Source organism: Hydra viridissima, unplaced genomic scaffold (assembly GCF_058129835.1).
Source record: "Hydra viridissima isolate aposymbiotic clone 2 unplaced genomic scaffold, HvirCarnegie_v1 scaffold_3, whole genome shotgun sequence".
In the NCBI taxonomy this organism is placed as follows: domain Eukaryota; kingdom Metazoa; phylum Cnidaria; class Hydrozoa; order Anthoathecata; family Hydridae; genus Hydra; species Hydra viridissima.
This window is the reverse complement of record NW_028324302.1, coordinates 16,053,288-16,065,617: the sequence shown is the minus strand read 5'-3', so window position 1 is coordinate 16,065,617 and position 12,330 is coordinate 16,053,288. Positions and strand designations below refer to the sequence as shown.

Genomic DNA, 12,330 nt, shown 5'->3' with positions numbered 1-12,330 from the left:
ATAGGTTGAATTGTTCTCTTTGTCGAGATCGTAAAATTAAAATTTTATTGGTTTGTTAATAAACTTTGCCCTCCCCCTCGTTTGCATTAGCCGATAGAGTATGTCATCGCCCAGAAAAATTTGCGATCAGAAAAATCAACGCTGGCTCGTTGTTAACACGTAGTAAATACTAAAGGAAGTTTTTAAGTCGGATCGCTGGTCGATACCGCAATTAACACTGCTGGTCAGTACATTATTATAAAGACAAATTATGGAAGCCTCGAGTTTTGAAATCTTTCTCGGAACAGCTGCAGTTGACCAACTTCTTGGTTACAACAACACAAACAGCTTGCTTCATCAAGTCTCTACACAGACAAACAAGTACCCTGTGTATCTGGAAGATTTAACTTCCCCTCAAGCAGTACCTAATGCTGATAATTTTGAGGAATTAGGTTTAGCAGATGGATTCGGTCCTGGTAAGAGTAAAGATATTTGATAAGCTGTTTTTAACAATCAAACTTCATTAGATAACTTTTATTATCTTAGATCCAGGAAAAAAATTTTTTTATTATATCCGTTTTATAAGTTTTAAAATGATTTATTATAATAGCATTGGTTGTTTTTTTTTTGTTTTTTTTTTTAATCTGACTAAAATTATAAAACTAAATCATAAAATCTAAATGTGTTTTAAAAGATGCAAGAATTTTTTTTTTTTTAATTTAATTGTGAGGCATGTTTATTTTGCTTTTTTTTAGGTGACTATGATTCATATATGGATTTTAAGTCTGACCTAGATATAACAAAGCATAATGTCAGACAAGTACAGGACCATTCTAACGAATTCACCCAAGCCCCAAGTCCTTGTAGTTCTTTTTCTGATCCACCAAGTCCTTATAACAATTATCCTTCACCTGCTTACAACCCACCTACCCCATACAGTAATGCATCAGCTGGATCTCCATATAACAGCTCATCTGGGTCTCCTTATAATAGCTCAGCTGGATCTCCCTATAATAGCTCTGCCAGTTCTCCTTACCGATCTTCTTCACCTCTCTCACAGCAATCTTCTCCGTCTCCATACTCAGATCGGTGCAATAAAACCCCAACTTCACAATGGTGGATTCAACAACAATATATGCAAGAGCAAGAGCGATGGTGTATGTCTAATGGTGCACAGTATCAGCAACTTCAACAGCATATGAATCAGTTAAAGCAAAACACCACTGGACAAGATGTGTTATATGAAGGCATGCAAAGATATCAAGATGAGCAACGACATCTTATTGAGAAACTTCATTTACAGTTGCTGGCTAAACAACAAGAGCAAACCCAGCAACAAAGTTATAATGCTGCATCTGTATACAAAATGCAGCAACTAACTGAACAAGTTGACATAAAATGGGGCAGAACTCAAAATTCAGCTTTTCAAAATCCACTAAAGCAAATGTCCTGTTCCATAGACAGTACTATGTCAACCTCACCTATTCCTGCTCGTTCCATAAGTAATCATGCTGGTCTTAATATATTAAAAGAAAAGCGATTTGATCCTTTGAAAAGTACCAAAATACCTTTAAGTCAGCGACCTTATGCTTGCCCAGTTGATAATTGCCCACGAAGGTTTTCACGATCTGATGAATTAACAAGGCATATGAGGACACATACTGGACAAAAGCCGTTTCAGTGTCGCATATGCATGAGAAATTTCTCTAGATCAGATCATCTTACAACTCACATCAGGACCCATACTGGTAAGTAAATAGAGAGAGAGAGAGAGAGAGAGAGAGAGAGAGAGAGAGAGAGAGAGAGAGAGAGAGAGAGAGAGAGAGAGAGAGAGAGAGAGAGAGAGAGAGAGAGAGAGAGAGAGAGAGAGAATAGATTAATAGAAGTGTTATTGAGCTTTTGCACCCCCCTTTTTATTTCAGATTTTGAAAGATTGTCAATTAAAATAAAGAAATTTGGTATTCGTATTTTTTTTTGACCAATGCAAGGTTCTCTAACTAAAACTTGAAGAAAGAAAAGCCAACCAAAATGTTGATATTCACCACTTTATGATTGCTGTTAGTTTCATTACTTCAAGCAAATTTTAAAAAATTTAAATTTAAAATAGGAGTTTTATAGGCATTTAACAAATCAAAACCAAGCCATTTACTGTTTTATATGAAAATGGTTTTTGAATTTAAAAGATTAGATTTAAACTGATTTAAACTGATCGTGTTGAAAAAACGGAGAATATTAGCATTTTGGTAGACTTTTTATTTTTCTTTGCATTAAGGTTAGAGTACTTTGGATTGGTCAAAAAATAAAGTGTATATCAATTTTCTCCCTTTTAAACAACTCTCTTTCATAACCTGCAATAAAAAAGGTGTTTTACATAAGCAGTTCACAAATAGAAAATTAATTACTTATCCAATCACTTATTTCTATAAATTTAGGAATTGATTATACTGTATCAGTTGGTAGCCATTAAGTTTAGTGTCATATTTTCAAAAGTTCATGAAAATATGACACTAAACTAACAGTTTTAAAAATTTTTGATGCTAAAATGAACATTTACTGTTGTTCTTTAATGTGTATAATATTTTAATTGAATTTTTAATATTTTTTGTTATTTTTTGCATAGGTAAGTCAATAGTTAACATGTTGGTTTCTTTTTTTTTTAATTCAGGTGAGAAACCTTTTGCTTGCGATGTTTGTGGTCGCCGATTTGCTCGTTCAGATGAACGTCGTCGTCATATGAAGATTCATTTAAAAGAGCAACAGAAGAAGCATGATGAAGAAATGAACAAGCTTATTCATCTACAATCATCTGCTGACCATCAAGTCCCAACAATTAGCAGCACTCTTATTTCTTGTTAATCTTTCCTCTTCAAACAGTTTTCTTTGAACATCAGATTGATCTTAATAACAAATTAACAGATAGCTCTAAATCATATGAAGTATTGCTTAATACAGGCAGTATTGTTGTTTATTCTGCAAACCTTATTGCCTGCTGGCAGGAGCAGATTTTGTAAATATTTATATAGTTTATAATAGGGTCTACCCCTTTCTTTTGTTAAATAAATCAAGAATATGAGCTAATCAGCATTTTACATTTTCTTTTTAAAATTCATTATTTGCTAGCATTGTTTTTGCCATTGCATATTTCTTAAATCTAAATTTTCTTTTTATCTTCAAGTTTTATTATTTGTTAGTTTATTGCTATATTCAACCGAAACACATAAATACAGTATCTATGTTTGTCTTCATAACTCTGCTATAGCACTTTAAATATTTGTATTGCCGTTATTTTTTATTATCATTATTATTACTCTGCTATCGTCAAACTTATGAATTAGATGCCCAAGTGTATATTTTTATGTGAAGGGAAGAAGAAAAATCTTCAGCTTCTATAACGAGTGTTTTTACAAGTGCATCTGATGATGTTTTTTGACGGTTTTCAGCCAATATTTTATAAACTACGGATACGTGTAAATTTATTTTCTTTTTTTTTTTTCCTCAGTAATATCATAGATACTGTGTAAACAACAAAAAAAGGACACCTTGTATATGTTTTGCTGGTCAACTCGTAACAAGACACATGTAATACTATTCGATGTTTTTTTATTTTTATTTTTTTTAACTAGATCCTGGACCTATCCTTAGAAAATTTTATTGTAAAAAAATGTATTCGGGAATTCCTTTAACTTTTCAAACTTTTTTATTTATTTATTTTTTACGAGTTTTCTTCTTTTTGCTCTTACGACAGCCGGATTAAATAGTTTTTGAATTACCCCGTCTTGAAGTGTTGTAACCATTCTTCGTTTATCTTTCAATAGATAGCTTATCTTCGCCATCAGTACTTTATATCTTGCATTTTTGATGAATACGTCTTGTGGTTTTGAATAATCAAAAAATCGCTAATAAATGTTGACAAGCTTTTGCTCTTTTATCCTTGTTACTAGGCAACCTCATAATTTGTATATTTTCCTATTCGTTAAAGTTCAATTTTCAAAGAGTTTATCTGAGAATCTTTGGTTCAACCTAAGTGAATGGGATCACCCAATAGCTACTATTTTTTGGCTTGAAACAATTCCAGAGTTCTAGTTCCTTGATTATCTTTAATAATGGAACCGGACCTCTGAAATGCTATTAATCTATCTCAGGTCTTTCAAAACTCCCATCTACAAAATCGGATAAAAATTAGATTTTAGGGGGTACTTCAGAATAAGTAATTTCGGGGTTTAGTTTTCCAATTATTTTTTAGAGACTCTCAGAAGCTAACCTTTCTGTCACCTCTTGAAACTCAAAGTGCTAATGGACTGGATATAAGTGATAGATGCTATTACACGCGCCACCCATTTTACTTGAAGTTTTGTCGTCGTCGTGAAGTAAGTTCATTCTTATTGTACACCCAAATTGAAGTTTATTGTTGCGAAAAATCAAAGGTTGAAGAGCTCTAAAAAATCAGGGAAAAAAACGCATTTATTTCATAAGCATAATATTTATAGATAGATTGCACTACACGCACTATGTAGATAATTTTTTTTTATCACGATAGGAGGTGACGAGCGGGAATTAATTCAACATTAAGTTGTCTGTTTTAGTGGACTCCAACTAAAACAGACAACTTAATGTTGAATAAACTCGTACAACTTAAAGAGTACGAGTTGGCATGTTGGAGTCCACTAAAACAGACAACATTAAGTTGTCTGTTTTAGTGGACTCCAACATGCCAACTCGTACTCTTGTTAACAAAGTAGTTATGAATTACGGGTTGTAAGGACTCCGTGTTGTTAATCCCAGACAAATGAACAATTTAAAAACTGAATTGTAAATAACTTTAGATGTAAGATTGTATTTTGAAGTGGAACGATTTTAGAAGGACAGATGTTTTAGATTGTCGCCAAACTTGGCATGCATATTGTAAATATGATCGAATGGTAACATTTCAAAGTTCAAGAAACGTCAAACATTTGCTAGGATTCTGTTAAAATTTAAGAGTAAGCTTATTTACGTGTGTTTCGAATAAAGTCATCTATCAAAACACCAAGATAATTTATATTACTACAAAAAAAAACAGCTTTCAAACACTTTTTTTCTAAAGTTAAAGTTTTTTTAGAAGATTCTTGTTTGTTGCGTCTTAAATATTACAATTTTTTTTTTTTAAAGTATTCAAGAGATTTTATTTTCTTGCTGTATTTAAACAAAACTAGCCATAATCTGATTAACAGGTTTGTTTTATTTTTTGCGAAGGTTTTTTTAAGTTTGTTATTGTTTGTATAGTATCATCATTAAATGATAGCTAAATTTTTTATAAAAAAGTTAAGATCATTAAATTGATGATAAAGAGGAGAGGACCTAAAATGGATACCCGCGGGATACCAATGCAAATGGATACTCGCGGGATACCAATGCAAATGCTCTTGATATATACTTTCTGTAACTTCGCTAAGATTGTGAGCCGTAGAATCCTTTTTACGAATACTAATTAGTGTTTAAAAATGATATATAATTTTGCATAATTATTCCGAAAATTTTGCTTTAATGAGAAAGAAGTGAAATTGGAGGATAGTTGTTGCAGTCAGCCCCAGATCCCTTTTTTTTTTTGAACTGGGATAACTTTTTGCTTCATTGAAAAAATGACTTACATAGGACTCCTGACACATTTAAGAAGTATTGAGCTCAAGTTCAAGAAGTTTTGGTAAAAGGCCGTTTAGTCCAACACTCTTTATCTTAGTACTAGTGGAATTTATACAGCCGAGAGTTTTCCCTTTCTTTATTGGTTGAATTGACTAGGTAATTTTGAAAGTCAATTTAAAATTTGGTATTCCGTTGGATAATTTTGAAGTAATCATACTTAGGGAATTTATAAGATGATTAAAAATATCTTTAGAGTTAGTTTTGCATTTTGTTGTTGATGCTTTGGTTAACAGGAAAATTTCTTTTATTTAGGCTTTAAATTTATTTTATTTAGTGTTTTTTGTGTTATCAAAATTTTTCTGCAAGTGTTGCCTGTTTAAATATTAATAGGAGTCTGTATAAACAAAGAGAAGAAAAGAAGGAAAAAGAAACTGTAAATAAAAAAATATTCTTGAAGATTTCTTGATGTAATTTCTGATATCTGAATTTAAAAACAAACATTTCAAATCTCAATAACACTTTAGGAAGTTGTATGGTAATCTTTTTTTAGAATAAGAAGTCGAGTGGGCTGAAGTTGTCCTCATCAAAATTTTATTTAATAGTGAATCTCCTTGAAAATAAAACTTGTAGATAGGTTCAGCAAAAACTCGGGACTTGTTATTCTTGTTTTTCTTTTACTTTAAAGAGCCACTTTCATATCAAAAAACAAGATCTCGTTTTGGGAATAAGCAACAATTAAGTAAAGACAGTTTAGTTTCCAATAAAATTTAACAGTATTAATGAAATGATAAAATCCAAAAGGAGCCGTTGCGTTTCATGAAAGCTGAATAATCTTTCATGATTTAGTTTTTCTCTATAAAAATGCAAAATAAAATTTGAAACTTAAACATTTCTATTTATTGTTATGTCCCATAACTTTTTACCACCGCGCTTTTTTGTTACGTTCACTCACATCAATATTCACTTATTTGTCAGGAAGATGAAAGATGTTGCATCTCTATATTTTCAGGTTAACAATGTCATTAAAAGGAGGTTCTAATCTTCTAAACACTAACATTTTGATTAATTTTGCTCGACCATCCAAATATGAAATTACTTCTACATATTTCTTTATGGAAGTTGTTATATACACTTCATGGAAGTTGTCATATACGCTTAACTTTATTGAAAATCTTAAAATTAACATCACAAATCAGAATATTATAAAATCCTTAAATTTAATCAAATTAACTTGTATATGGTTAAACCGCGACCGTACATATCACAATGTGAATTATCTGTCTGCAAAACGAAAGTTACTGCTGACAGATAATTCACATTGTGATATGTACGGTCAGTAACAGCAGTAATTGTTGTCTTGTTAGTATTAGGATAGTCATTGCCCAGTAGGCATTAGACGTCCTTAGACGTCCTTAGACGTTCGGTGGACGTCTAAGGACGTCTAATGCCTACTGGGAGTGGTAATTTTCTAAGATTTGCAACAAGAACTTTTTTTTTTTCCTCTTGAATTATTAGCACTCGATTGAACGCCTAAATCAAGGTCACTCTTAAGCTACATCGTTGACAACTTTCAAACTTCTTACTCCAGCGTCCAGAAATGGAGCAGTTTTGATTGTTCCATATCTAGTAACTAGCTAACGGAATATTTCAACTCGTTGAGTTAAACATAAACATCGGTATATTAAATTTTTTTATAATAAAACGTGGCAACAGCCCGTTGACCGGTAATATCGATATATTTAAATAATTTTTCAACAGCCCGTTGAGTTATCGGTAAATATCGATATATTTAAATATTTTTTTTTATAATAAAACGTGGCACAGTCACTATGCATCATAAAAGGAAATTTTTTTTAAAAAAATATTTTTTTGGTCATTACAATCAGTATAAAAAAATGCTTGTAATTATTATATAATTTTTTATAGTAGATTTCATTAAAATTTTAATATAAAATATTTAAAATTGCCTACAACAATTAAACCCGAGATTACAAAATAGTCAAAATGTTAACAAGTAATTTTTTGTTAAGTTTTTGAAATACTTTGTTTCTGTTATGTTTTATCAGTTGTGCAACGGTGGTTTTCTGCATTAATTAGTTAGCGTTTATGAAATGTTTTATTAACAAGTAGCTTGTAATAAGCATCAGCATTATGTTTTTCCGTTAACAACGAATTATGCACAAACATTTGTCAGTCAATTGAAAAAAAAAAAATCATATTTAGATATAAGGATTTCTATTATAACAAATTTTAAAGAATTGATTTGTTAATCGACTGTTATGTACTTTTTTGTATGACTGTTATGTACTTAGTTTGTACTTCGTTCGTTTATTAACGAAATTTTCATTTGATTGGCTGTGAATTAGTTATCCAAGATTATATGATGTAATAAATGACTCTGCTCGTCAATTTTACTATGCTTTTGCATATTTCTCTAATGAAAAAATAATTTAAAATGGCACACATCAATATCCTTTACTTATTGGTTGATGTTATAGATAGTGTAGCTGAATTTATGTGTCACATGCAAAGGTGTCCAATGTAAGTATCAACCTTAGGACGATTATTGGTTACCAAGCAACCACTTTTAATTCTTTAAATAACAAATATAGAAAATCAAAAAAAAAAAACAAAAAAAAAACTAGGTTATTTTGGATTGCAAAAAATACTTTAAAAAGTTTTGCTTTTGTTAACAACCCTCCAACGTTAAGATGTTAATAATCTTGGATCTGCCTTGAGAGTAACATTAAGCTGTCTAAATAGTGCTGCAGAATTCTCGAAAGTGTTGCCCAACCAACAGTTACATGGAAAATAATTAGACAATAAGCACTGCTTCTTTTTATAAATTTTCTTTAATTGCGTAAAAAAAACAACTGTTTTACAAATTTATTTAACAACTTTTTTTTTTAATTATAATTTTTTACAATATTTAAAGGGAGACATTTTTTGATTTAAAAAAAAAAAAAAGATTGCGTTTAACTTTTGAATCTTTTTTCACGTGCAAAAAATTGTTTTTTTCGTTTACTTTCCAGTTACCAAAAACATCTCGTAGAATTTTGTTATTAAAAACTTGATTTTTTTTTTGATTTTCTATCGTAGTACTTTCGTGCAAGTCACGATTGTCTTTACGCAGCTTTTTTCTTGAAAAAAAAAATTTCATTATTTTGAGATTACATTCGTTATTTGCTATGTTTTCTTCGAGAGCCTCTTTTGAATTGGTGTCCTCCACGATTTCAAAACTACAATATTTAGGAGGGTTCTTTTTACATCGACTTTCATTTAGATTAATTGAACGTCTGCTCACTAATTTATGATGTCTCGCCATAAGGACTCTTTTTCTATTATGAGGTACTCGTTTTTTACTGGAGATTTTTCTCTTGTTTGAATACAGTTCTAAGTTAGTACATGCAGTTCTGTTTAGGTAATCAACGGAATCTGTTTCGTCAATGAGTTTTTTGATTGATGGTTGTTTTTCGTTAACTTCTAATGGCTTCGAAGGTTTTATATAATAATAAATTATTTTTTCCGGTGTTGTGACCACGTGCATGTATTCACAAGAAAAACATGTTTTGTTTAAAAGTAGAGAACTACAATTATATTTCTCACCAGTAATTTCAACTTCGGCTTCGTGATGACTTGCAGCTCTGCGTCTGGAATCTTTTCGTTGAATCTTTGGCGGCGTTTTGTAGAACATTCTGTTGGTGATTTCATTTTTGTTAAGATCTAATGGTGAAACGGGGCTCGTACAATTTCGTTGTTTTGACCATTTCATCATGGTTGAGGTTTCTTTAGCAAAATGAAAAAACTGATTTTAAGAATGAATACAAAAGCTATATTTCATTTCTTTATCAACAACTGCTCACAGTTATTACTTAAAATAAACAATTTTAGCGGATATATAGATTTATATGAAATAATTAACATGAAAATAACACAAAAAGATGTTCTTGCTTCCGCTTTCACTCGAAACACGAAAGATTTCGCAACTATTGCAGAACTTGAATACACTAAATGCTTCCGTTACATTTCTAGGTAACATTTGTATTCGTCAGAAAAACACTTTTTTTAAGTAATTCTTAATTCGGGGATTTTATTTTAACCTAATTATATTATTTTAGGAAACTATACCCTATGTGCTTAAGAATATGTTTAGGAATTTGAGTTTTTGTGGACCACAATATTTGTAGCTAAACTGTTTTTTCTTCTAAACTTATAGAAAAAAATATTTGTTAGGAAAGGATGAAATAACAAGGGTTAAAAGAATCCCAGCTCATCTTCTTCTGAGATCTTCTTATTTCATTCTTCTATATATTGCTAAGTTAGGAAATTTTTTTTATAAACGTGTTTTGATTGACTTATTATAATTAATTCAAAATAATTCTAACCATTAAAGAAATTTTGAAGTTTTGAAATTTTTTGAAACTTTGTGTTAATTAGAAAGAAATGTTTAAAAAAAGCTCAGAAAATAATAAAACTTCGAAAATTTTTTTTTATAGATAAAATAATTAATTAATTTCAACATTCGGGCTTTAAGTCCAAGATCATTTTGAAATTTGTAACTTGCATCTTAGAAAAGTAAATTGATCATCAGAATCTGTAAGATCGTTGTTAATTGCACCAAATGTCGCAATCACGTTTGTTAAAACGTTTGACTAGTCGATCATTTTAATGCCGTACATATCTATGAAGTAAAGATGTTCTGTTAAACAACATATTTTTAATTTTGCAATGCTTTAGACATTTCTATTTCGGAACAAATCAATACAACTTATACACTCACTCTAATGTGAATATAGTAATATATTTTGTGTTAGCTTTACCTGAGTAATTGTATTATGGCAAAAGGATGAGTTTGTGACAATAGGTGTAAGAAGGGTAGACCTCCTTGACTTAAACATATATTCGCATGATGATTTACCAGATCTTAGAATTTGTAGTGGCTATTTATGCAACTCAGAACAGGGCTGCATTACGAGAGCAATTTATCATACATTAATGATAATCTTATGAGAGCTATATTCATTTTCTTTTATTATCCTTGGTAAATTTAACCCTTTTTCGAAACTCCTCATGTAATAAAGCCACTAAAATTGATTGGTTTTGAAAGGTTTTTAAAATTGATTGGTACTGATCAAGGTTTTCATAATTTAGGTTTTCTTGTTAAAAAATGAAGAGAATCTTGACTTGTCAACTTTAATAACCGTTTTGAAGCAATGTCGAGAAAATCGTTGAGAAAATTTTATTACGCAAAGAACTTCTATCGTAAGCTACATTCAACAATCGAAAGCTACATTCGACTACCGAAAGCTACATTCGACAATAAGTGACGATATTACTTCTATCAAAGAGTTTAAGATTTCCATAGTTTTTTACTTCAAATAAAAAAGATTTTTTTTTTTTTCAGAACAGATCAATTGTTTGAGATGTAAGAAAAACAAAAATCTTTTACAAAAGTTTTGTATATCATAACTTTTTCATGGTTAGTAGAGGATGTAAATATTCTCCAGATGGGTTTTAGTATGTATATGGTTACTAAATTGGAAAAAATAGTTGAAACATCAAATTGTGAAAGGTTCCGAATTGTAAATAGTGTATAGAAAATATTTTGGAATAGCCATAGGTGACTAGGATATATAGAAGCTGTCGATCTACTCTAAAAGGATGGTTAAGAGGTAGAGGAAAGGTAATGGCTTTTACCATAGCAAGAATATGGAGAACTAACACGATGACTTACTTTTATATAATTAATAAGACAAAGTACAGAAAAGTTAAGGAGACAAACTTTTTAGTACCCACACGTACAATTATGTAGGTGTTTGTTCCACATGATGACACCTTACCAGTGACACAACCACCACGAAATGTATACTTCTCATCATTTTCTCCAAAAGTCATACTTATGATAAAATCGAACATTTTTCTACTGGGCATTCATTTTCTGAGAGATCGTTTGAATACTAAAGTCATTCGTGCCTTTGTTTAAATTGCGGAATGTTAAAAGTTCTCAGACGGCTTTTACTAGATTCCAACTCTTATTACCCAAACTTCATATTAAACTAGGATCGATAAAACAGTTTAGGAGGTCCTTAGACTTCAGAGCAACGTTTCAGGACTCTCCAAAAGGAGATCTTAGGCGCAAAGAATCAAAGGTGGGAGATTTTGTTGGATCCCAAGAAAACACAATAAGTGGGAGAATATTTGCGTCTAACAAAAAAAATATGAAAGCAAAAATTAACCCTTTCCACTCCTTTGTCGAGTTAGATTCGACATTTTAGTAACACAATTTTTAAAAATAATTTAAAATCCAAACGAGTGTGACTTTTGAATTCAATAGAAAAAATAGGTGCATGAAACGTGTTACATGGCGTTACTAATCTTCATTTATTTTTTAGTGTTTGTAATAGTGAAACATTTAAACATTTGGAATCACAAACTGTTTTAAATGGAACTTATTAAGGTTGATTTAGTTTTAAGTATCTAACGGCGAAATGGATTGCAGATCAGAGTCTGAACGATCGAGGCCAATTCATTTAAAAAAACAAACAACTCGTATTTCTCCTGATCATAAAGAGATCAAAATTTCTTGAATTTCATTGGCCGTTTATTATTTTCAGAGGAAAACATCTTTGATGGCATTAATTGCCAAACGAACTGAGCTTAACTTCCCTAAATTGGATGCACTAACACCTTACTAGACTGAAAAAAAAAAAACAACAGAAAAACACAACCAAA

At 30.6% G+C, this 12,330-nt stretch overlaps 1 protein-coding gene across 1 annotated transcript; it reads left to right on the top strand.

The window, feature by feature from the left end:
* Window positions 1-130: 130 nt before the first annotated feature.
* LOC145180530 (uncharacterized) lies at window positions 131-3,567 on the top strand. Its single transcript, XM_080055434.2, has 3 exons — window positions 131-455; window positions 735-1,727; window positions 2,645-3,567. The coding sequence occupies exons 1-3, from the start codon at window positions 251-253 to the stop codon at window positions 2,833-2,835; spliced, it is 1,389 nt and encodes a 462-aa protein (XP_079911560.2). The 5' UTR covers window positions 131-250; the 3' UTR covers window positions 2,836-3,567.
* The last annotated feature ends 8,763 nt before the right edge of the window (window positions 3,568-12,330 follow it).